The sequence below is a fragment of the Asterias amurensis genome, chromosome 16, assembly GCF_032118995.1.
Source record: "Asterias amurensis chromosome 16, ASM3211899v1".
NCBI classification, from domain to species: domain Eukaryota; kingdom Metazoa; phylum Echinodermata; class Asteroidea; order Forcipulatida; family Asteriidae; genus Asterias; species Asterias amurensis.
Window position 1 is genome coordinate 9,150,888 of NC_092663.1, and position 26,349 is coordinate 9,177,236.

Sequence of the window (26,349 nt, forward strand, 5' to 3'; positions counted from 1 at the left end):
AAAGTCTGATTTCCTATTTGTTTTGCCTGTGGAAAGAATCAGAATAATTGTGATGAAATAGCCTAAAAAACCTTTGAAAAGCAAACACCATTTGAATAATGTAGGTCAGCCCTTGTACTCATTAAAATCTTCCAACTTTCTTCCCGAGGACCAAATCATGCCGGGTGTGTTCAGTTCTGCAGGGGACAACTTTTCTCTTCAGCCATGAATTTTGCAACCAAGAAGCCATTGGGGGCGTTTATTGGGAAATTTAAACCAACTTCGGTGGGATTTATATAGAAGAGTTTGCGGTAACACTATGTAATGACTATCTCTAAATGAGTTTTGGGGGCGGGGGGTTCTGAAAAGAACCGTTGGATTAACTCAACGTTTCGATCAGTATGCTCTGATCGTCTTCCGGAGAATGCTGGACTCTGATACTGCATGCTGCTTAAGTACTGGGCGGCAGAATAGCTTGGTGATGCACAAAGGCGGGAAATACAGGCGGGAAGTTGAACTCGATGATTTCGGGGGACTTGTGATACTGAAGTAGACTTTGAACAAAACGAGTAGGTGTGTCTGATTTTAGCCAACAGATGGACCTGGCATTTGATCATGAGAGGGCAAGGGTGTTTTCATGTTGCTTCTCAATGATTTTAATAAATTTCCTTTCTTCACCATGGTAAAACTGGACTAACATGATTGGTTTTGGTCAGAACTTTTCAAACTCATTCAATTTCAAAATTTCTCTCTTCAGCACCGAACAGTGGAACAGGAGTTGATGCGACATTGCAGCCAAAGGAAGCAACACTGTCAAGTTCCGAGGATCTGTCCAGATCAAAGCAGGGAACAAAACGAAAACGACAAGAGCTAGACACCCCTGAGGGTTCAGACGATGAACGCCCGAGCAAACCTAAACAGGCGAAACTCATGGATAAACTGGAGGATCTTTTAGCGGAGTTCTCGATGGAGAAGTTGGCAGAGTTGCCATCGGATCGTCTGTTCCAGGCCCACCAGCACGTCAACAGTATGATGGATTCGATCATGGCAGCCTTGAAGGTTAAAGTGAAGTCTCCAAGTTTAAAAAGCTAGCTGCTATAAGAAATCCCTCCTTGTAGTGGACTTCCCCCCTTTTATCTAAAATGGTTTATCCCAAACAGCATCATTTGTACAGATTTGAAGGTCTGTAAACTGTGATCAAAGGTAACATTATTTACATATCCCTCTTGGCTTAAACAAATTTCTTATATTAGTTTAAATAGGTTGCAAGAGAAACATGAGAAATAATTAACTTGAGATAGTTTTGTTGTATTTATATTAAAATTATCGTTTATTGGTTTTGGTCGGATCTTGTTCGAGAAAAAAATCATGATTTTTAAAGTACCTTTATATTTTTAATTTCTTTTGTCCAATCGACAAATTTCTTTTTTTCGGACACTTGACTTGAATTAACTATTTGTTATCATAAGAAAAATCTTCATTTTTGTATAACTTTAAAGGTTCATAACTTTTAGGAATTTGTTATTTTAATTTAAGATGATTTGTAACACATAGAGCTGGAGGTAAATAAAATGGAGACATTGTTCGAAACCTTAAGATTGATGCACTCAAGATTATGAATCGGTCCAAACCAGTTTAGGTTTCTTTGGCAAGATCTTTTGTGCCACTGTGACCAAGTTATTTTGATCAAACCTTACTGGAGCCTTTTGCCGCATTAAAATTGGCAGCTACATATACGACTTCGATGACGTAGCCGCAATCAGGACTTGGTTTCAAGATGGCGGTTTTTACAAACATAAATTATGTACTGAACTTTCAAATTATGCTTCAGCGCACGAATCCAGTCAATGTTAAAAAAATCTGAAGCCCAAGTTCCTTTACATTTAACAGAAATAAAAGCTGTATGCTTTGAAAAAGCATTGTTCCTAGTAACAAATGCCAACCCATTCTCGCGTAGATCTTGGACATTAATTCAGCGAGTGGTTTTAACGTCAAACAAATTTATTTCTGGTCATGTTTACTTGGTTATCTTGATATTAAATATCATATAAACATATATTGAAGTATCCTGTATCATATATTGAAGTGTCGTGTAAATGATCTTGATTTTTTTTTTCTTTTTTTTTTTTCTTTTTTGAAATTGTTTATAGCATTTAGGTTTCACATATATTTTTTACTCTGTTGAGTTCCAGCAAAGCATGAACGGTTCTATGGCAAGTTGGCTATCATGAAAATAACACAACAATGCAATGCACAAAAGGTTCTTCAGGGACTTATCTATAGCGGTTTGGTTCTAGCCAAGTTGGCTATCATGAAAATCACACAACAATGCAATGCACAAAGGGTTCTTCAGGAACCTGCCATTAGTGGTTTGGTTCAAAACTAATCAGCTATCCTATAAAATATACAAGGGTTCTTCAGGAACTTGTTAATAGCAGTATGGTTCCAACTGATAGAACTTGATGTATTCTTCACTGATGTAACTTGATGTATTACCCTGATAGTATACTGTATCTCAGAACTTGTTAATAGCTTGTTGGAACTACTGGTGCACTACTACTAGATAACAAAGATTTCAACAATCCTTTTGGGTTTAAGATTTGTGCACTAGGAACCGGTTTAATCTAGCACAAACAGGTTGATGCTGGTTTTAGAAATATTATATCGAGGTGAATTAAAATGTTGCTTTTTATAATTGTTTGTCTGACATCAAACCTTTAGAAAGTTCGTAAAGTGTTTTTTATGAATTACGCAAAATGAAGGCAACAACGTTGTACTGGGTAATCTTTAGACCAAGGAATATGCATTGGTATGTATCATATGTATTTATCTATTTTAATTGTGGAACAGCATTTGTAATGTTTATAGAAATTGTGGTTATACTTTCGACTATTAAATCAAGACTTTTTAAAAGTATCTGCTGTTTTACTTGACAATACTTTTTGGGTTTCCTTTTTTGTATTTTGATTGAATTTGTTTTTACTAATAATCTTGATGAGAACCATACATTTGACTTTTAAAGAGCCCCTTCAAATACTAAAATCTGCAAAACGATATTCGCTTTTTAATCTACTGTATGCGTCATGTGAAGACACAAAGTGTTTATCGTATCTGTACTAGCAAAGCTTTTCAGCCCTCCACAAAATAAACCACACTGATATGACAAAAATATTTGAAGGCAATGCCAGTTATTTTAATTGCTGACTACTCTACAGCCAATTCGCCATGTTTTATCGACACGGACAACATTTTATGACTCTCTATAACCCGGTCCATGCTTCCTGCGAATGCGAATGTCGACAGCACATATTCGCAACAATTTATTTGCGACAGTTCTCAACTGTACTCAACATTTGCGAAACATTCGCTGCGAAAACGGAGGTGTGACCTTAAATTCACAACAAATTGGCTTCTCATTCGCAGAAAGTATGAACTGGGCTTTACAAGGATGTTGAAACCCCCCAAAACAACATGCAAAGACACTAGTGGAAAAACTGATGATCTTTGCACATCGCACTTCGGCCCAACTTCATGTAACTCCATAAAGGGAAGATACACATTCGGTAACATTAATGGCAGTAAAACATTTGGTTCAAGGCCAACAGCAGCTTTCGGTAGTATAAAGCATTTCAGGAAACATTTCCCTTCCTAGTAATGTTGAAATGTAAAAATATATAATTTTGACTGCCCCAAAATTTTAATCTGAGAAGTTTTACCGCAGTAATGCTTTTCAAATTGTGTACTGTATTCCTATTGGGAATAAAATATCCACATGTTTGTGCGTTTCATAAACTGTTTACATACAGTTACAACATTTTTTTTAAGTTCCCGAAAATTAAAAGTATACATTGCCTTCAATGGACCCTTCCCATGAAATATGTAAATTGCACATAGCGCGTGCGCACTAACGATTTGGTTGGCAAAATGAGGGAACATCGCGCTGTTTTGTACACGGCTAATGGGTGCGTGACGCAGACGCGATTGCGCGTCTGCTCAGTGCACAACTCTATGGCGTTTGCCAACCAACAGGGTCTGTACGCATGCGTGAATGTGATTAGCATATTTCATGGGAAGGGTCCATTATGATGCACTTATTATTTGTTTGGTTAACTATTACCATATGTTTGTCAAAATATATCAATGAATATTGATGACGCTTTTTTAATATATAAATACCCTTGAATTTCTGTTGCTTATTAATAGTCAAGACTACCTTTTGCACATGCAGATTTCACATACCTCTAAGAAAAGTCATGATTTCTTTTGAATAAATGAATATTCATGATCCTGTTTATTTTCTAAGCTCCTGCTTAGTAATCATGATGAAAATCCTTATTGAGGCCTGTGTGACCGGGCCTTAAGACTCTATGACTTCTCTCCTTCAGATAACCAGTATTCATGATTCTTCCACTTTCGGTGATGAATATTTATAAATCCTCAGTCCTGTTAATTCAGGTTTTGTGTCATATCATTTCAAGACTCCTAGTTCCACCTGAATACAAGTTACTCCTGTGTAAATATATGCACATGCAATTTTATGAATTCTTACAATTATTGCACCAATGTCAAGTCTGAAACAAATTTATTTTGGCAGTTGTCCATTTTTGGTATTGTTTTATACATAATGTGAATATTCAGCTGATATGAATTTTATCTTGGTCTTGCTCCCTCTGTACAATGGCATTACTGAATACTAGTTCTCAATACACCACAGAGGGACCCGACTATTTATTCCTTCCAGTCTCGTTTTGGTTACATTGCTTTTGATTGGAAGAAAAACAAGATGGCCGCCAAAATGGCTGGCAAAGTTCTCCGATATACACCTGCAGCAGTGACTTTTAAAGCTAATAAATTATCTAATGAATACAGTACACACGTCTTCTTAGTTACACACATTAATATTGCTCGATGACTTTCAAATCTATACACATAGGGTCTGTTGAAACATGTGGAAAGCGTTATATATCTCTGGCAACTACACATTATTTTAACGTAACATACTGGTCACAAGGAACTGGTCACCAGACAATTCAAGGACGTATGTAGACGTGACATGAGGCAGGCAGGCATAGATCCCAACAGCTGGGGGGAAGCTGCTCAAGAACACAGCGCCTGGAGGCAGAGAGTTGCCACAGGGGTCCACCACGCTGAAGAGAGGCGCACTTCCTTGCTGCAGGAGAAGAGGCAGAGGAGGAAATTGCGAGTAGCAGCCCCCACCCCTGTGTCAGCCCCCTCCCCGTATGTCTACAACAACTGTGGCAGAGACTGCCATGCAAGAATCGGTCTTCTCGGCCACAGCCACAGTTGCTAGAGAGAGGACAACCCCCCGGGCGCAGCCCATCGTCAGTATTGACAGATGGATGCCTACTACTACTAACCCCTTGCATAACGCGCAACGCTACACGAACGCTGAACTCATAGGCACGTTTTTAGGCACAAAGAACCGCTATCGTCCAATTATTTGCCTCTTTTTCCCCCCAGTGAGGGCGCTTTTTGACCCCAGTGCATAAGAGCGCTGTTTGAGTATGTGGCGTCACATGCAAGGGGTCTATTGGCATGCCCTAGCCTTGACCAGTGCCTGCGTAACAAGACTTATTTCCCTTCTTGCATGCTAAAAGCAATGTGGTGGGCCAAAGTTCACAAAGACAAAATTTAATAATGAAAATGCCCCTAAATAAACAACTCTACGTCCGCCCTTATTGCACCATCTTCACACATGATCTAGTCTGCTCAGCTGACATGCATATTTTCTAGGACGGACCCCCCCCCCCCCCCCACACACACACACACACCCACAAAAACTAAAAAGGCAGTTATTTGTATATCCATTGACCTATACATACATTTTCTTTTTAGGTAAAATCATACAAATATACATACAGATGGCAATATAATAAATAAGTGTTTTAAAATATGACCAAATTTACAAGCAACTTAACACAACATATTGTAGAACATACTTCTTTTTTTTTACAATTCTTTTGAATAAATGCCACAGTTAGGCTATATATTTTATATATATTATATTTAAAACATAAAAAAATCCAAATGCTGTGCATCCTGCTTTGAGGCAACCCATGTGTGCTACAATTTTAGCTGTCTGACCAATTTTAGCTGTCTGACCAATTCCAGCTTTCCCATTGGTTGATCTGGTCCATTTGGCCACACGCTTGTCACATGGTACTGATGTCCATAGCTGACATAGAGGGCGTGCACAGCAGCCACAAAAGAGCACAGCATTCTTCATGATTTGTTTTGTCGCATCAGTGCAAAAAACGTTTTGATAGTGCAAAAATGTTCTCTCTGGCTCTAAAAGGCTCCAGATATATTTTGAGACTTTCAAACTTGCATTAACTCACATAATTGCTACTTGGGTGATATGTTTTTGCACTGACACAACAATTTATATGGTCTAAAAGTATATATTTAAATCTATTCAGAACCACTATATAGAAGAATATTTGCATTTTTTTTACCTACACAACGAGAAACAAAGCAATTAAAAAGGTGTGATCCAAATGTTTAAAAAAAAATAGGGCAACTAAAATAAAAATTAAGAAAATTAAAAACATATCCAGAAGAAAAGGCAGGTTTGTTTTTCCTCTTCTTTGGGGTCCCAGAAGGAGCTCACACAGCCCTATTTCCACGACTCTGCTAACTGTCGGACAAAAAAAAATGCTTATAGATTCTGATATTAAAACCCCATAGGTAAGCAAGAAATTGTTGTTGTGCGTACGACGCAAAGCGTTGCTTGCTCAGCTAGCGCAAAATAGTGACTAGTGAGCAGGCATGCCTAATTCCCCAGTAAGAACCCCCTGGTAAGCAGAGCAATGAAACTGGGCCCTGGGGTGGATTTCACAAAGAGTTAAGACAAGTGATATATCGAGTTAGGACTAGTTACATGCCTAACTTAGGACTAGCCTTCAGTTTTTTATATCTCCTAGGACTAGTCCTAACTTAGGACTAGTCCTAACTCTTTGCAAAATGGACCCCTGGTGTTTTAAAAAGGCTTTTTGAATATTATTTCACTGCCCAGGTGAGATTTTCATACACAACACCAAAATAAACATCTATTAAGATTGGCAGGACTGGACCCATTGATGGTTTGAGCCGTTTCGAATCCATACCACAGTTTGGGTTTAGTTGGGGGGTTAGCACAAGGAATGTTAATACACAATCACCTACATATACTATCCCGTTAGGATGATACCATAACCTCGATTGGAGACTTGTTCTTCCCATCAGGGTACTACCATACCCCGTTCGGGCACCACGAGCTAACTCCATCATGATGAGGTATACATTGCTGTGGGTAGTGCTGTGCTGTTATCGCTCATGCAGTACGGCAGATCTTTGCTGTCGCACTGCGAGCTCGACGGATCAACGAAAATGGTCACCAGGCCGAAGATGCAGACCAGACCCCCGAAGCAGAAGATGATGAGGGAGGGAACCTTGTGAAGCGCGTACCAGTGTCCCTCGGCCAGACGGATGTAGCAAAGCGTGGGGAGCATGAAGACTAACGGAACAGCAGCTATTATCCCCTGTGGAATCAAAATGTCACAGACCAAAAGATTAACTGGTTTAATTAGGAGTGACTGTAAATTTTAAAAATATGAATAGTAGACTTGCGGGTACAACCATGTGTAAAATCTCTTTAGTTTGAGTGTTGGCTCTGAAAAGAGCCTGTTTGGTCTCGATGTTTCGAACAGCTTACTCTCGTCTTCATCAGGTGGTTTTATTAAGTGTAGACGGAATGAAAAATATACAACCAAAAACAGAAGAAGAAATAAAATGTTTGAAAACTACTTATGGTAAATCTTCTCAATCATCGTAGTGAAAACTAACATGATAGAACAGTAGCCGTATGCCCATGTGGCTTGAGAATGGCATAAATGCCGTTTTATGACCGCTTCAACTTAAAGGCAGTGGACACTATTGGTAATTACTCAAAATAGTTATAAGCATAAAACCTTACTTGGTAACGAGTAATGGGAGAGGTTGATAGTATAAAACATTGTGAGAAACGGCTCCCTCTGAAGTGACACAGTTTTCGAGAAAGAAGTAATTTTCCACGGATTTGATTTCGAGACCTCAGATTTAGAATTTGAGGTCTCGAAATCAACCATCTAAACGCACACAACTTCCTGTGACAAGGGTGTTTTTTTCTTTCATTATTATCTCGCAATTTATTCGACCTATTGAGCTCAAATTTTCACAGGTTTGTTATTTTATACATATGTTGGGATACACCAAGTGAGAAGACTGGTCTTTGACAATTGCCAATAGTGTCCACTGTCTTTAAACAATGTATGCAGTACAGCAGGGAGGCTATCACTGAATGAACTTGCAGTAAATATTCCCTGTAGATTAAAGAATAGCGATATTTACAGTTTCAGATTTTAGAGTTTTCAATCAGTTCACAGAAGAAAGTTACCAGTCAAAATGCTGTGTAATGTTTTGCGTGTGGTTGGTTCCCATAATAAACTTTGTTCAGCATTATTTTCTGCATTAGCACCTCCCATTTCGTATCCCAAAAAGTCACCCTTGGCAAGCAGTTTGCTACCAGCCAAAAGACCTGATGGTGATACAAAATATTTGTGGCTGGTTCCGAGTTTGTTTTCTTTATTCGAAAGCTCCACTGAAGATTTTAAATAGTTTTTGCCACAAACCCAAAACTATACATCCTTTTCACCAGTGGGTGTGTTAACATTGAATTACATTGAACCGGGTCATTAAACTTGATGGAAGAGTAGTTAATCTGCCTGCGGCAAATCAGCAGCTGCATGCTCTACTTAACAGGCATGCAACTGCCCGATGAAAAAAAAAGAGGAAACTTTTCGAGACCACAATGGTACCCTAAAAAGTGTTGAGGTTTTTTATGCTCTTAGGTTCATTGTTAGCATGTAAGACAAAGTGGAGTGTTTTATACAACTAAAATAACATGGAAAAAACACCTTGCCTATGTATGCACCGTAATTCTAAGGTGGCAAAGCATCGGGAGTTGATTAAGTTGAGGAAAACTAACTATTGTTTCCCAGGTAATTATGAAATTTGCATAAATTATTATTCCCCCCCCCCCCAAAAAAAAAATAGAAAGAAAAGAGAAAAAAAAAAAAAAAAAAAATTTGGTTGGTTTTTTTTTTTTTTGGGGGGGGGGGGGGAATAATAATTTTATGCAAATTTCATAACTACCTGGGAAACAATAGTTACTTTTCCTCAACTTAATCAACTCCCGATGCTTTGCCACCTTACAATGGTCGGTGCGAGCCACTTGTCCCCGCTTGCCGTCGTTAAATCTCCCTCTTGCACACCACACAATATGCCATTCCTGGCTTGTCCACTTTCCGGACGGTTTCGGAGAGCAGTTTACCGTCTACATCTTTTTTTTCCCAACCAGAACCACTTCCAGGTAGTTTTTACTCCTTTATCTATGGCTTTATATTGGCCAGGTACCACTCGGTCCCGCTCTAAAATATAATTTCTTTTGGATGTCATTTTGACGGACGTTTGAAGATGCGACTGTTTCGTAACGCAATGTGAGACAAGCACACAGTATACATGTACGTTTGGTAACTAACTCACACACACATACATGTACAACACGTGTATACTATTGCAAAACAGCGGGACCACACGAAGACACGACCTTAGACTCATTTCACGCAGTGTGTAAACGTATGCATTGCTTGCTGTGGGCTTTAGATTGACCATGCAGTAGAATGGATTGCGTACCGAGGCAGAGGCCAGACCATGCGTTACGATGCATTGTTGTATTTGTCTTAAGATCGCGCTAACCGCGGAATGTCTTTTTTTAGCGCTAATCATATTTTTAAAAACGCAGAATTCCGCGGAAACGCGGAAGAGTTGCATGCCTGACTTAAGTCCACTGTTTTGACAAGGAATTACATGGAGATAACAGGTGTAAGTTGTCAGATGATAAGGATGTTCTAAATTAGCCTCTTTCTTCAACAGAGCTTTCCCGTAACATGTTTAAGCTGCTTTGTGTTCTTACGTTTATGGATAAGACGATTCCTAGACACGATGTGCTCATGGAGAAGCCTAGGGTTAATCCCACTAGGACGAGGGTGAGGATCAGGTGGCGTTGAATGGGCTGAGGAGAGGTCGCCCACCCATGGTGCACAATGAAGTTCTCAAGGACCTGTAGGATAAAATGGGATAAACTGGGCGTTAACCATAGCCTTGACAACATTTGTATGCGTCAATAGAAAAATGCATGTTTCTCGTAATGTGAGTCAATGAGGCATGCACTCTCTGTTTAAATGTAATTGATGTAGACATTATGAATGAGAGCATTTTTAGGGATAAAATGGGACAAACTGGGTGTAAGGTACAACCTCAGCAAAATTGGTATGGTTATAGAGAAATTTGAATCATTCAAGCATGCCCTCCTTGTATAAATGTAATTGATGTAGGCATTATGAAAGATAGCATTTTTAGGGACAAAATTTGATAAATAAGGGAATCAATGTGTGGTGAAGAGAAGAGGCCTGGTTCTTGATCATTTTACCGAGACAAAGTCGAGGTAAATTATCAAGAACCTCGGCGGGTTTAAACCACTAGTTGAAAACCGATTCAACACACTTTGATTTCCATTCATAAATACCTTTTCGGTCAAAAACATCGGACACTTTTTGGTCAAAAAGTAAAATAAATGCAAAAATTATAATTGTTCAATGATTTCTTTCAACACAACACCCCTCCAGCCGTTGCTCTCGACCAATAGAAATAAAGAAACTGTCTTAAAAGAACAGGTGCAAGCTCGCATGTATGCCCATGTTTCAACACTTTTTACTGGTCATAAACAAAGGTTTATACACACCCACGTGACACGCTCTCCACCAATAGGAATAGTGAAACTGTCTGAGGTATTTATGAATTTGGCGTAATGTACAGCCACATTTAGGCATGCTCTCCCTGTTTGATTCTTATCAATGTAGGTATTATGAAAGATAGCATTTGTAGGGATAAAATTGGATAAACTGGGCGAAGGGAACAGCCTGCACAAAAAATGTAGGCTTCTACAAAGAAATATGACTCATTTGATGAGTATGGAAGAATGTGAATAATCCTGAAAATGACTTCTGGGTCCCTCTTATAACATTATATATAATAAGGTGTTCTATTTCAGTAATTTACAGACACTGTGCTCCACAATAAATATAAAACTACTAGTTTGGAGACCATGTTTTTTGTGGGTTTTTTTCTCTCTCTTTGGTGATTGGTTTACTTCTTTAAAAAAAAAAGGCTAAAGGGGATTTTAAGGGAGAAAAAAACAGACATAAATCAAAAAAATGTTTTGCCTGAAGGCTATAAAGGGATTAGTAGGGAGTAGAGGTGTGGAGGTTTAAGCCATTTATAACTCACCTCTCTGCACACAAAGCACTCCAATGGGTAGGTGCAGACGATGGTGACAGCAAACACAACCCGTCCGACATTGGCCAGATCATCAGTGTGGCAGTAATTCTGCAGAACGTCACCTTTTGTAGAAAAAGTTTCCCAAAAATATCAACATCAAGTAACAAACCACAAGGGGTGGAGTGGGAGAGGGGTTTAGACCATTGAAGTTCGTGTGGTTAAAGCCCGGTTCATGCTTCATGCAAATAATAACCTTACTTATAAAGCGCTTTTTACAAAAGCGAATGCCAAGCGTATTTGATGTCTTTCGCTGCGATATTCGCAAGAGAGTTGAACACAACTCAACTCAGTGCGAATTTCGTTGCGAATTTGTAACGTCAACATTTGTATCGCATCGCAGGAAGTATGACCCGGGCTTATCCTGGAGCAAGACACCTCACTAAAATAACTTCACTAACATGTAGGACATAAATGGGTACATGCGTAGGTTGATATTGTCCTTGAAAAAACATTTGAGAGCGCCCACACAGCATGGGGTTGTATGTAAAATTAAAACAATGTTTGTCTCAAGGAATTATGATATAAAACTTTTAGGAATTTGTAAAAACACAATTCATGGCATTGTACCTTGGGTGTAACCAGTGAAGGTGATGAAGCCACCCAAGCCAACTAAGATGGAGAGAAAGGTTGCCATGACGACGGCCGAGTGTGTGACCTTTGACCAGTTGTGTGCATCTGGTGTCTCTAGTGACGTGTAGACCAAGAAGGAATTATGGTGGCAGATATAGGCTGAGGTGGAGAGATGATACAAGAATAAATTAAATTGTTATGTCAAGCTGAAATCATCATTCCGATGAGACAAAAAGCAAAATACGAGTACCTCCAATAAGCCTTTTTGAGATATTGCGGACACAATACTACAACGCTATAAGGTTTGGGTAAATTTGTCTGAATACACCCAAAACCAAACAGTACACTCCTATCACGTCCGTCATACCTCAAAAAAGCTTATTTCATTTCATTTTATTTTTTAAGATGATCTTTCCGTGAAAATCGATAGACACAACGCTGCCAACTACCAATCTCTCTCTCACACCATTATTGGTTTAACAAGACGGCAATACTTATTCTAGTCATAAGGAAACCAAAGGTTGGCTGTGGGGATTCGAACCCACAACCTTAAAATTGCAAGTGACTTTGTTTTAAATGCATTATACACTTTCGGTAAAGAAAAGAAAAAAATGTTCACAGATTTACAAATAATTCACAGGATTTACAGAAGGTGATGGTGAAAGACTTCTCTTGAAGTATTGTTCCATGAAATGCTTTACTTTTTGAGAAAACGTTTAAACAATATCAATTATCGATAGCGAGAATTACGGATTTATTTTAAACACATGTCATGACACGGCAAAACACGCGGAAACAAGAGTGGGTTTTCCCGTTATTTTCTACCGACTCCAATGACCAATTGAGCCTAAATTTTCACATGTTTGTTATTTTATATATAAGTTGTGATACACGAAGTGTGGGACTTGGACGATACTGTTTACTGAAAGTGTATAATGGCTTTAATTTATTCTGAATGTAAGCCAAGGACTCTCAAAAAGGCAAACTTAATCAGTATACTAGCCAAGAGCCCAATGGAGAGAAGACAAGGAAGCAAGTTTCAGTTTTATAGAAGTGGGAGGGAGGGAAACCCGGGAGAAATATTCCCATGGAAACCCTTGCAATCAGGTTGGGAATGAAAACCCTGTTCCACAAAGTGCCCCTGGCGTCAAAAAATAATATAATAGTTGTTTGCTAATAATGATGATAAACCCATCCCACCCAGCTGTTTGAACTATTCAACAAGATGGTCTATATAAAATGAATAATTCACTCAAATATACCTGGTAATATAATCCATTATATTTGGTAATATAATCCAAAATGTAATGGGAAAAAAACAAAGATACTACGATGTTATAAAGCTTAAGTAGGCCTACAACATTCACAACATAATGGTCACAACATATGATGAAGTTTTATAACTACGTTGTCACAACTTCATACTAATTTTTTTTACAATACCCAAATACAACGTGATGAAAATAGGAACACCTCATCTCAAATATATTCAAAACGTTTTCATCTAATCCAATTCTGTAACAACGTATTGTGTCAGTTGGGTCCTAGTGGCCCCTTTTTGTTAGTACTATTTTTTAAGCAACAGCTACTACTGTTTTTGTGCACACTTTCCAAGCGTGGGGACCTTCACGTTCGTCCCTATTGTTATTATAGCATATGGATTCTTTTGGGGATCTAAAGCCACTGGACAGTTTTCACGTGACATCTCTATGAGAACGTGTATCTAAAAACATTGAAAAACGGGTCCTTGTTCGCATCTATCGCCACCACAACATTATTTAACAAAGTATACCTTAGTTCTTGCAACATTAAGACCCTAACATTGCATTCTTTTAGAAAATGCAAAAACACTGAACAAAAAATTGTTTTTCACTCGCCTAAATCATGCTAAAACTTGCCTTTTTGTCAAAAATTGGCCCGTTTCCTGGGTAAAACCCGCGTGTAGCCAAAACTGCTGTACTAAAATAATCATAACATTAAATAGCGCCCTCTGTGAGCTTAGATCTCTTGAGTCATTTCTCTCTGGCTTGTCAGCTTTCTAACAATGTAAACCTTTTTGTGATTGGTTGAGGTCTAGGCTCGCGTGTATTCACTTAAAAATAAATTTTGGATCTGAAAGCCAATGAAATTGATCATAATGCATGGCTCGGCGCGCTGCACATAATACACACGCATCCTGTTTGTGTATCCTTTATACAGCGTGGGTTTCGTCTCTTATCTTTTTAATCCAAGGTCACTGGACTGTGCGTCTTTGGCTGGTTTGCTTGCGGGTCCTTTTGACTAGAAAGGATTTGATACACCCACACTCAGAAGGAAATTTCACAAACAAAACATATTTACCAAATGTAATGATTCCAATGGACTCGGTGAACTGGAAGTTGGCAAAGTTCCATGCTCCATCCGTGGGCGGACTGGCAAAACAAAAAAGTAAAAGTTGTTTACAGTTAACTTGACGGCGATTCATGTTCTTATGAAAAGTCAGTATATACATGTAGGGCACCCTCTTGTGGTCAATACAGATTTATGATTCCATCAGAACTGACATACTTACATGTGTAGAGTTCCGACCCTGATGTACATTATTATGATGAGCACTACAAGAAGTACAATGGATACTATGGCCACCTGCAAGAGACGTAGGAATAAATTTTCATATTTCTCTCGATAAATTAGCAAAATAATTTTTCTTCACAAAATTGGGCATGTTGGATATTTTTTAATTCAGTAAGGAAAGGGCAATCCAATGGTATCCTACACTAGGTGTTTTCGTTCAAAATGTGTAAAAAAACAATTTTCAATCAAATTTTGAGTTTTTAAGACCTTTCTTTGGTATTTATATGAAGCATACCTTAACAAGTTTGGAGACGTTGCGATACAGCGAGAAGGGAAGAGAAATCAGCACGGTGATGATGCTGATGATAAAATACCGGTTCGCAAGAACATGGTCATCTGAAAAGTAAAAGCAGTTGAAACATTAGTTTACCAACAATCCAAGACAGAGCTTTGTTTAATGGCATTGGACATAGTATTGGTAATTGCTCAAAATAGTTCTTTGCAAAAAACTTACTTGATAACGAGCAATGGAGAGCTGTTGATAGTATAAAACATTGTGAGAAACAGCTCCCTGTGAAGTATTTTTGAGAAAGAAGTTATTTATCACAAAAATTTTGAATTGAATTTGAATCCTCAGCTGAGGTCTCGAATTCAAACATCTGAAAGCACACAACTTGTGCAACACGGGTATTTTTTTCTTCTATTATTCTCTCGGAACTTTGACAATCGATTGAGCTCAAATTTTCACAGGCTTATTATTTTATGCGTATGTTGAGATACACCAAGTGAGAAGACTGGTCTCTGACAATTACTAAAGGTGTCAGCGCATTTAAATACTTTGGTACTGTCATGGCCCATAGATTTATCACTGAAGAAGAAGTCGTTTTACTCACCGCTCAGTATTCGCTCAAACACCTTAGTGATTGTGTCACCAATAATCACGTTGTAGCCGATCATCGCTTAAAAGAGAGAGAGAGAGAGAGAGAGAGAGAGAGAGAGATATCAAGAAGAACTTTAAGTAGGATTTGAAACTTTGCATGGTGGAGATAAGATACAGAAGAGTTTGCGGTAACACCATGTAATGACTATCTCTAAATGAGTTGAGGTGGTTCTGAAAGAACCATGACTATCTCTAAAAGAGTTGGGGTAGTTCTGAAAAGAACCGTTAGTTTAACTTGACGTTTCGATCAGTATGCTTTGAAGACGATCAGAGCATACTGATCGAAACGTCAAGTTAAACCAACGGTTCTTTTCAAAACCACCCCAACTCATTAAGAGATAGTCATTACATGGTGTTACCGCAAACTCTTCTAAATAAGAACTTTGTTATTTTATACCAACAAGGCAGAAAATAAAGTTAAATTACACAGTTTCTATACAAATATAAACCAAATACCAGACCTCCACTCAACTAATGGCACTTACACATTGCCATTGTTGTTACCTTGGTGGCTTGTTTTTTTCTTGGACAACTTTACAACTTCCTCAGCCAAAGAAAGTTCCTTGACAAAGAAAAACTGACAACTTCTCACTCCTTTTTTAGCCACCACAAAAGCGTATGGGCAAACCGCTTTTCAGGTTGCATCTCCTGAACTCTGGAATTCAAAAAAGTTAGCTCCTCTCTAGACTAGCTCAAGTCTATTTTGAAGACACATCTTTTTGTATCTTTCTTTGTATGCAGTTTGTAGTTCTTTCTGTATTTTCTGTAATTTTTTTTATTCAATATTCCTGGTTGCCTTTTTTCTTTTTTCAAAAGCGCTTTGAGACTTACTGGTAGTTTTGCGCTATATAAAAACTGTTCATTATTATTACTATTATTTGTTAAAGCCATTATACACTTTTGGTAAACAGTATTGTCCAAGTCCCACACTTTGTGTATCACAACTTATATATAAAGTAACAAACCTGTGAAAATTCAGGCTCAATCGGTTATCGGAGTCGGGAGAAAATAACGTTTCTGTGCGTTTCGCCGTGTCATAACATGTGTTTAAAATAAATCCGTAATTCTCGCTATCGAGAATTGATATTGATTTAATGTTTTCTCAAAAAGTAAAGCATTTCATGGAACAATATTTCAAGAGAAGTCTTTCACCATCACCTTCTGTAAACCCTGTAAATTATTTGTAAAACTGTGAAATTTTTTTTTTCTTTCTGTACCGAAAGTGTATAATGGCTTTGGCTTTAAAGAGTGAAGTTCAGTTCTGAAGTTACTCACCCACAAATGGATAACAGAACTGGATGAAAGAGAGAAAGTAGAAACCAGGTATTCCAAGAGTGGCCTGGACGAGATCCTGGTAAGTGGTGGTTCCACTGAGCTCACCACCACGGATCAACAGAAGAAGAGAATAATCTGGGAAAATAGGAAAATAAATGCAAAAATTATATCGTTCAATTATTTCTTTCAACACAACACCCCTGCAGCTGGAGATTGCTGTGCGCGACGCACGTATCGCGTGATGTGGCACAACTGTCCCGGCCGTAACTCTCGACCAATAGGAATGAAGAAACTGTCTAATAAGCACAGGTGCAAGCTCGCGTGTCACACCCATGTTTCAATACTTTTTATACTGGTCATTATTTAAGGTTTAAACACCCCCAACATGACGCGCTCTCCACCTATAGGAATAGCGAAACTGTCTTAGGTATTTATTAATGCCAAATTTTACCAAGGTACGAAGTGACTTTGGACACTTCGTACACACAACAATTCAAACCTTCTTATATGACACTTAGTGACTCGGTTGACATTACAAAGTGACAAACTTTGAGCCAAGGAACAAAGTGACTCAAAGGTACGAAGCAGCAGAGTTACAAAGTGACTGCCATCCTCTCAGACTGCCTTCACATGATTTTAACCCGTTTATTAGGCACTAAGCCTTCCTAGAGGTCAGTCAGACACAGTACTAAAGTTGGTTTAACTCATGGTTCAACCCGACCGAGTTCAACTCTGTGTGTCTGAACGGTTTTAAAGTTAGGCCGAATCGAGTTAAACCCACAAAAGATAAACCGTCCAGGGAGGGGGTTTATCTTTAGACCGCTTTGGGTTTATCTTTTAACACTGTGTGTGGACAGAATAAAAAAGACCACATCCGGTTTAACTCACAACAGACGACCCATTGACCTCCGTAATCATTATGTTAACACACGGTGACCAATGAAAAGGCCAATAAACAGGATGTTAGAGTAACGGGGTCGCGTTTGCTTTGACCTCTTAAAGTCAAACATAAACTGTATCGGGTTTAACTCAGTGCTGTCTGAACGCAAGGGGATTTTATTTTTTCGACCACCCCCTGCTGCTCTAAAAGTTAAACCGATTCGAGTCTAACTTAGTACGCTGTCTGAACATACCCCTAGAACCAACTCAAACTCATTCACAGCAACAATCTCTACCCTCGCAGGTACCCATTTACTCAATTATCTGTCACTGCTACATGTACATTTCGTGCATTGTCCGTGGCATATACAAGCGATAGTTTTTGTATGTTCTTTATTTTGAAACAACATCATCTGCAAAGTATTTTCTCTAAGAACGAATTCTTAAAAAAAAAATGTTAGGCAAAAATCTGGCCATGCATAATTAAACCATTGGGACTAAACTTTGGCACTGTTCAACTCTGCCAGGTCCCACATTTCTCAAATTTTTTGTAACTTGCTCATTATTTGTCCTACCTGTGACACAAGCTATTAGCAGAATAAGTATAATTCCCAGGGGTAGACCGGCCTTCTTCATGGCATATGGTAAGCCTGCAAAAAGATATAAATAGTTGAGAATCACATAATTAAATACGAAGCGATCAATCAAACTGAAGCAGAATTCTCAAACACAGGCTGTATTAGTTTAGACATTTATTCCAATATTGGCAACAACAAACAAATGTATCAAAATAATATAACTTAAAGGCACTGAACACGCTTGGTAACTGTCAAAGACCAGTATTCTCACTTGTTGTTTCCCAACATATGCATTTAAAATAACAAACCTGTGAAAATTTGGGCTCAATTCCTCATTGAAGTTGCAGGAAAATTATGAAAGAAAAAAACACCCTTGTTGTACAAAATAGTGTGCTTTCAGATAGGAATAAAAGGCTTCTGGCCAGAAGTCTTTTATAATTTTAGTTGAGAAATGACCTTACTAAAAACTAAGTTACTTCCGAGGGAGTCGTTTCTCACAATGTTTAATACTATCAACAGCTCTCCGTTGCTCAATACCAAGTAAGGTTTTATGCTGGCCGATTAATATTTTGAGTAGTTACCAAACGTGTACAATGCCTTTAAGCAATACATACAGACTACAACATCAGTTGAAACATCATTATTGCATGGTTAAGATACTCTGTTACTGTTTTTAACAATATGTAGGAAAAATGTGAGGGATGGTGTTTTTAAAGTTTTCCCTGACTGGACAGACAAGACTTGGACTGGACAAGGACAGACTGACAAATGAGACCAGTCAGATAAATAAATAGATACATTGGCCTTGAGTTTCATGGATGCCACAGAGCCTGTCGCCCTGGTCTTGGCGTTGGTGTCGTGTCCCTTCAAAAGCTTCCCATAGACTTAAAAGGTTTTCCAATGGAAGTACCGTTTTCAAAATGAAAATGGCGTTGCCCCCTCAAATATGACATTACGAGGCTTGCAAACATAGATGTGTACCATGTACACAAAAAACAAAAATATAACACTCAATGCAATTTTGATTGATGGCTTTTACATTCATGGTATATATTTAATCAAAACTTTCCACACGGATCAAAGGTTGAGTTGCAGGGACTATTTGTTTTTTCTTCTTACCAATCCTGCACAATACTCAAGTTCCCTGGAGGGTGTTTTCTATTTCTAAAGCATAATATGTTTATTAGCATATTCCTGAATCTAATAATAAAAACCAGATTTGTGTAGCGCCATTCCATCTAGATTATGGCGCTCAATCTAACCATAGACAGAGGAAGGTCCTAGCTCATACAATCCAACACAATCAAACAGAACATGCAGTTGGATTTTGAAGGGGGGGGGAGGGGGGGTTAATATTACAACAATATAAGTTATCACACAAGCGCGAGTGGAATACGGAAAAATAAAGCGCTTCTGCGTCCCATATCCAACGATATCCAATATCCAACGATATCCAATATTTTCCGTATTTCCACGAGCGCGCGTGTGATAACGTATTTATCTTCAAGCAAACTTGGCGCGTGACATAGAACACACAAGACGCATGGTAGTGATATTAGCCGTGCAATATAGGTTTTTATCACCACTCCATTCTGCCAATCTGATTGGAGGATTAGCGCGTACTTGAAGATAACAAAACTTATAGCACTGTGACCCATTAGAGAACATAATGGCTGCAAGCAGCTTGTACCCAAATGCAAAGAGCGGCCGCAGTCAGCCACAATATTTGCCAATATGTTTGCTCAAACAAGAGGGTCAAAGAAAAGGCATGGGACCAAAATGACATTTTCCAATGTTACCCATGCACAGTTGGTAAACCTACAAGTACAACTTACAAGTACAACATAAACAAAACACCATGTTAATAATAATAGTAGGTATTTGTAATGCGCCAAATCAATCTTTACAGATAATAAAGGTGCAGCAGAGACAATGTAAACACAACAATACATGTATGTATCCAGTGAATGCTAAACAAACAATAATAATAACACCATTTAAAAACAACAACAATGGGAAGAAATCAGAGGAGGGAAACCACAACTAGACCTGCAGCATTAAGCCAAAGAAAGTCCCGCCAAAGCCGGTCTCTCTATGACAAGAACATGCCGGCCAAGCCAAGCGATATGGACCCCTTGCATGTGACGTCACACGCTCAAAAAACCGCCCTCACTGGAGTAAAATAAACGCCCTAACTGGGGTCAGACAACATGCTCACTGGGGTCAAAAAGCGCCCTCACTGGGGTCAAAGGAGGCAAATGATTGTACGATAGCTGTTCTTTGTGCGTGAAAACGTGCGCGTCAGTGCAGCGATTCGCGTTATGCAAGAGGACTATTAACTTTCCTGACATTTTTCCTGAAAATAACGATGCAAAAACATAACAAGATTAGCATTCTGTGTGTGTTTGGTGATTAGTATCCAGAAATGAGTGGTCTCTGACCGGTTTTAACCTTTAAAACAAGCAATGTTAAAACAAGCAATGACATGACAGAGAAGAGATCCTCAGTTGAAATAAATGCAAGGGATCTTTAGCATTAATAGAGTGGGCGAAGGCAGGTGTTTGCCCACAGCAAACATCCATAATGATTACACAAATGCATCAATAAATTAATTCCGACCAAAAATCAAATCTGGGTAGACTTTCTCATATTATAAAACATTGAAACGCCCTCCTTTGAAGAAAGTATAGTTTTAGAGAAAGAAGAAATTTTGTCCCCTAAAATGAGAGTCTGACAAAGGCTTCTTTCTGTGGCATCTCAAAGCACATTATTCTATGCAGCAAAGTGTCTTATCAGATTCAGATATTTGAGCGAGAAATTACTTCTTTCTCAAAAACTACATTCCTTCAGAGGGAGCTGTTTCTCATGTTTTTCTATCAACAGCTCTCTAGTGCTCATTACCAAAAAGTTAAAGGAACACGTTGCCTTGGATCGGTCGAGTTGGTCTTTGAAAAGCGTTTGTAACCGTTTGTTATAAAATGCATATGGTTAGAAAGATGCGTTAAAAGTAGAATACAATGATCCACACAAGTTTGCCTCGAAATTGCACGGTTTTCCTTTTACCTAGACGACTAACACGGCCGGCCATTTATGGGAATATGGCCAACTGTGTTAGTTCGCAAAGTAAAAGGAAAACCACGCAATTTCGAGGCTGATTGTGTGGATCATTGTATTCTACTTTTAAAACATCTTTCTAACCATATACATTTTATAACAAACGGTTACAAACCCTTTTTATGGACCAACTCGTCCGATCCAAGGCAACATGTTCCTTTAATAAAAATAGTGTCCAGTGCCTATAAAAGCTTCCTGTTTTGTAAACCACATAAAAATGTATGTACTCAGGCCTGATACTTCTTCAGGGGTGGATTTCACAAAGAGTTAGGACTAGTCCTAACCTAAGAGATATCAAAAACGTACAGCTAGTCCTAAGTTAGAAGTAGTAACTCGTCCTAACTCAAGATAAGACTAGTCCTAACTCTTTGTGAAATCCACCCCTGGTCATTGCCTTGGTGCCCTGCCCTTCAAATACTCCTTTAGAAATTTACAATTTCCTCATAGGGTGCCTTTTACCAAGGAGACAATGCATTGTGAATGTCCAACCACTGTGAATGTTGCACTAATCATAGCAACAATGTCGCACTAATCATATCAACAATCAATTGCTTGTTGTTGTTGTTTTTTTAAAGCTGTTTTCGATGCGCAATGCTTTCCCGATCTGGTTAGGGACTGTTCTGTGTTTTTTATGTTTGTTTGCGTAATTCTGTTTTTTTTGCCCTGTTATTTTGGGGGTCTTGTGTCTTTTGTGAATTTTAATGTTTTGTGCTTGTTAAGACCACCTATCAATTGCTTGGTTTTCTTTTAAAGCTGTTTTCGATGCGCAATGCTTTCCCGATCTGGTTAGGGACTGTTCTGTGTTTTTTATGTTTTTTTGTGCAATTCTAGGTCTTTTGCCCTGTTATTTGTGGGTCCTGTGTCGTTGGTGTATTTGTGCTCGTTATCGTTTTAACTACCTTTTTATTAAATTAACTACCAAATTGTACATTTATGACCATAATTAAGTTTTTTAAACTGCCAGTGTCTTTTATAAATATTGATGAGATAAATAAACCATTAATAATAATTGGTGCCTTTCAGAAAACGAAGCATACAGGCCTGTGTACTTTGCTCCATCTTTACAAAGGCAGAAGCGTCTTCGTTGCAGCTTGATTCCCGCTGTTGTTGATCAATGCGATTCACAGTTCGTATTGATTGATTCTATTCTATTGCTTGTTTCTCATTATTCACAACCATGGCCATGTTAGATAATTACTGTACATGTATGTGTGTATAGTATACGTAAGATGGAGTTTAGAGCATGCAATATTAACAAGTTATCACTTCACATTATGCACACAGAATGACATTACTCTGATGATTCTATTTGTCGATTAACCATCTTGAGCAAGACACTTAACTATATTTGCTTCTCTCCACCCAGGGTTAAATGGGTACCTGTGAGGTCAGAGGTGGTTCTTGTGATTGATTTAGCCGAGTAGGGCATATTAATGTTGCACAGGCCGCATACTCCCCACCGAGGACTTGAGATGGTTTAAGGTTTAATTATTATTATTATTATAATTATTATCTTGTTTTGTTTTTTTAATTTAGTACTTTGGTGTAAATGTCAAAATATTTCTTGATCCCCCCTCGATCCCAACAGAGTATATATCGTATAGAAAATGCGCCTCGCATCTCAACTTTCACCATTTAGAAACCATACATTTATGTTTAAATATCACAAAACGCCCTGACAATCCTGCCTTGCTAATATTTTGTTGTTTCTTTAATCAAGTTTTGTCAGTAAAAATTTTCACAGAAAACACAAAAACACTAAACACAAAGACAGAAAAATTAGTTTTTGTGTTAAGAAATTGGAAAACTATGTTAACATACTAGTATAAATTTACAAAATGTAAGTACTTCAAACGACATGTATTTTCAATGTTTTCGAATTCATTGGGAAATTTTTATCCGGACATGACCTTCTATGTACTTTGACCTCTTTATGTGAATGGAAGTGCGGCCTCTATGGGCATTTTGGCACAAGCAGCTTGTATAGACCTTATGCACATGACGTCATTTCAGTACGACGCGAACACCTTGAGGTCAAAAGGAGGTTGTTCATTGGCCAATCTATGTGCGTTTTGATTATTTCTTCACCGTTTGACCTCAAAGATGGCGGCTGGATGACGTCAATGCATAAGGTCTATTAATTAAAAACTACGTATCAACAGTTTGAAATGCAAATTGTTCCTCAGATAATTCAAACTCTGAATGAAATTTCATTGTATTCAAAACTGGTCCATAACTTTGCTGAAAACGAATATAAACGATCATTAACTAAGGAACAGATGGACTGCCATAATCCTCTTAAAGGAACACGTTGCCTTGGATCGGACGAGTTGGTCTATAAAAAGCGTCTGTAACCCTTTTTTTATAAAATGCATATGGTTGGAAAGATGTTGTAAAAGTAGAATACAATGATCCACACAATTCTGCCTCGAAATTGCGTGGTTTTCCTTTTACTGTGCGAACTAACACGGTCGGCCATTTATGGGAGTCAAAATTTTGACTCCCATAAATGGCCGACGTGTTAGTCGACGAGGTAAAAGGAAAACCGTGCAATTTCAAGGCATGTTTGTGTGGATCATTGTATTCTACTTTTACAACATCTGTCTACCCATGTGCATTTTATAAAAAACTGTTACAAACGCCTTTCAAATACCAACTCGACCGATCCAAGGCAACGTGTTCCTTTAATATAAAAATGTTTGTGCTGGTATAACTAAGGTTTATTTCAATTGCTTTTCATTAATTTTAATGTGTTTTTTATGTGTTGGCTAGGCTTATCTCCACATTTCCCTCTAGTTATCACAAACAGTCAGTAACCCTGTGTTGTTTATTTAATGATGGGAAATATTTAAAAGAAAATTGCAAACAAATATTTTGAATATACAATTTAAAGACACTGGACACTGTTGGTAATGGTAATTATCAAAGACCAGTCTTCCCACTTGGTGTATCTCAACATATGCATAAAATTTACAAACCTGTGAAAATTTGAGCTCAATCGGTCGTCGGAGTTGCAAGATATGAATGGGAAAAAAAACGGGAAAAAACCTTTTCAGATGCTTGATTTCGAGACCTCAAAATCTAATTCTGAGGTCTTGAAATCCAATTCGAGGAAAATTAATTCTTTCTCGAAAACTATGTCACTTTAGAGGGAGGTGTTTCTCACAATGTTTTATACTATCCAGGGGTGACGAAAAAGGCAGAAGCTTAAACACAAATTCAAAGGTACTGTTGAAATGATGCCATTTCTACTGTTTGGTATTAACCCTGCATGGGTGTTATAGAATTCAACTTCAAGGAGCTTTTGGAAACACAAACAGTTTCCAAAGCACTACTAGAGAGATGAGACCAATGGCAGTACTCAATGAGGATGATGAGCAGGGTTTCTTTATTTGTGGAAAAAAATATTGTCTGATTTTCTTCACCAGGCCGACATAAAAAGTCTGAATTCAGCCAAAAGTCTGAACAATCTCATCCCTGACTATCAACATCAGTTCTCCATTACTCGTTACCAAGTAAGGTTTCATACTAAAAATTACTTTGAGTAATTTCCAATAGTGTCCACTGCCTTCACGAAAACCTAATGTATACATCATCCTTTATAATCTGAGTGGCCCCTTAGCCAGAAATTAGTTACAGAAATGTTGTGGTGCAAGCAAAAATATGTTATCATGATTGTTGTTGTAGAAGTCCCAAATTGACATTTTAACAAGGTACAGGTTCGTTTTGTTTTTTCATCAGATTCAAACTAATGTACATCAAAATGAGGCTGAGAGGTTAGAGGCACTGGACCCTATTGGTAATTACTCAAAATATTTGTTAGCATAAAAACTTACATGGTAACTAGCGATGGAGAGCTGTTGATAGTATTAAACATTGTGATAGTTTTTGAGAAAGAAGTTACTTCTCAGTAAAATATTCAAATTGAAAATTTGAGTTTCGAGTTCAAGGCATCTGAAAGCAAACAATTTGTGCGACAAGAGTGTATTTTCTTCAATTGTTCTCCCCAACTTCGAGGACCAATAGAGTTCAAATTTTCACAGATTGGTTATTTCAAGCATATGTTGAGATACAGCAAGTGAAAAGACTGGTCTTTGAAAATTACCATAGGTGTCAAGTGTCTTTTTAAACAGTCAGGCCATAGTATTAATGCTATGATAATTGGGGTTTATTTATTGTTATTTGACACAGAGAACAAAACATAAATGGTATCTTAGTATTATATACAGGTCTTAGATACTTTGGGCTATGGTTGAATTTGGGCATGATAGGCCTTGGCTGAGAGACAACTTCACAAATAATGGGGGTGGGCGCATAGCCATAAATGTGCACGCTTGTGCAGTAAGAGACAAAACTTTGTCGCTAACTAACTAGACCAGCAAACAAAGAGTCTCATGGTCGAGCGGTCTAGGGTGGTGAAGTCAAGTTCTGTATTTTGCTAAATTTGAGTTCGAGTCCAAGCCTGGGCCCAATTTCATGGCTCTGCTTACCGTAAGCACAGAATCGGCGCTTACGGAAGCACGGAATTCTGTGCTTACGGCAAGCGTATTTCACAGGTTAGTGGAGAATTTGCGCTTCTGCGCGTGCGTACTCCAGGTTACTAGGCATTCTACGCATACAAGGCTTGCGCAGAAATTTGGCGCTTGCACGAAAGCGTGGAATCGTGATCATAAGCGCAGAATTCGGAGGTAAGCAGAGCCATGAAATTGGGCCCTGGTCAGATGCCACACTTGTGTTCTTGAGCAAGACACTTTATCCTAATTGCTTCTCTCCAACCAGAAGTACAAATTATGTGTACTGGCATTGGCAAGAGCTGGGAAGTAACCTGGAATAGACTGGCATCCTGTTAAGGGGAATACAAGTTTTCTCAGTCGTCCAACACGTACCCAGGAAACTGTATATAAATACCAGCCTGATGAGCAATATTGGCTCCAGACAGACGTCACCTTTTTCTCTTTCTTGTTTTGACCAGCTAATGCACACATTCCCAGTATTTGCAAAGTTGTTTATGGCCGGTCAACGGTT

The 26,349-nt window shown here is 38.3% G+C and overlaps 2 protein-coding genes across 3 annotated transcripts in view; one reads left to right on the top strand and one right to left on the bottom strand.

Moving 5' to 3' along the window:
• Positions 1-2,895, top strand: part of LOC139949301 (uncharacterized) — a 28,629-nt gene extending 25,734 nt beyond the window's left edge. Inside the window, 1 exon segment of the mRNA XM_071947718.1 lies at positions 737-2,895. Within this exon segment, the coding sequence (XP_071803819.1) occupies positions 737-1,071 (335 nt within the window). The 3' untranslated portion in view covers positions 1,072-2,895.
• Positions 2,896-3,150: 255 nt separating this feature from the next.
• The window catches only part of LOC139949300 (putative sodium-coupled neutral amino acid transporter 11), a 34,917-nt gene continuing 11,718 nt past the window's right edge, over positions 3,151-26,349 (bottom strand). For both annotated transcript variants that reach the window (XM_071947717.1, XM_071947716.1), the window contains 10 exons: positions 18,208-18,282; positions 16,754-16,888; positions 15,432-15,497; positions 14,834-14,934; positions 14,537-14,610; positions 14,326-14,396; positions 11,983-12,144; positions 11,365-11,477; positions 9,992-10,138; positions 3,151-7,520 (listed from right to left, as the gene is read on the bottom strand). In XM_071947717.1, the coding sequence (XP_071803818.1) occupies positions 7,266-7,520; positions 9,992-10,138; positions 11,365-11,477; positions 11,983-12,144; positions 14,326-14,396; positions 14,537-14,610; positions 14,834-14,934; positions 15,432-15,497; positions 16,754-16,888; positions 18,208-18,282 (1,199 nt within the window). In that variant the 3' untranslated portion in view covers positions 3,151-7,265. The remainder of the gene's footprint in view (positions 7,521-9,991; positions 10,139-11,364; positions 11,478-11,982; positions 12,145-14,325; positions 14,397-14,536; positions 14,611-14,833; positions 14,935-15,431; positions 15,498-16,753; positions 16,889-18,207; positions 18,283-26,349) is intronic.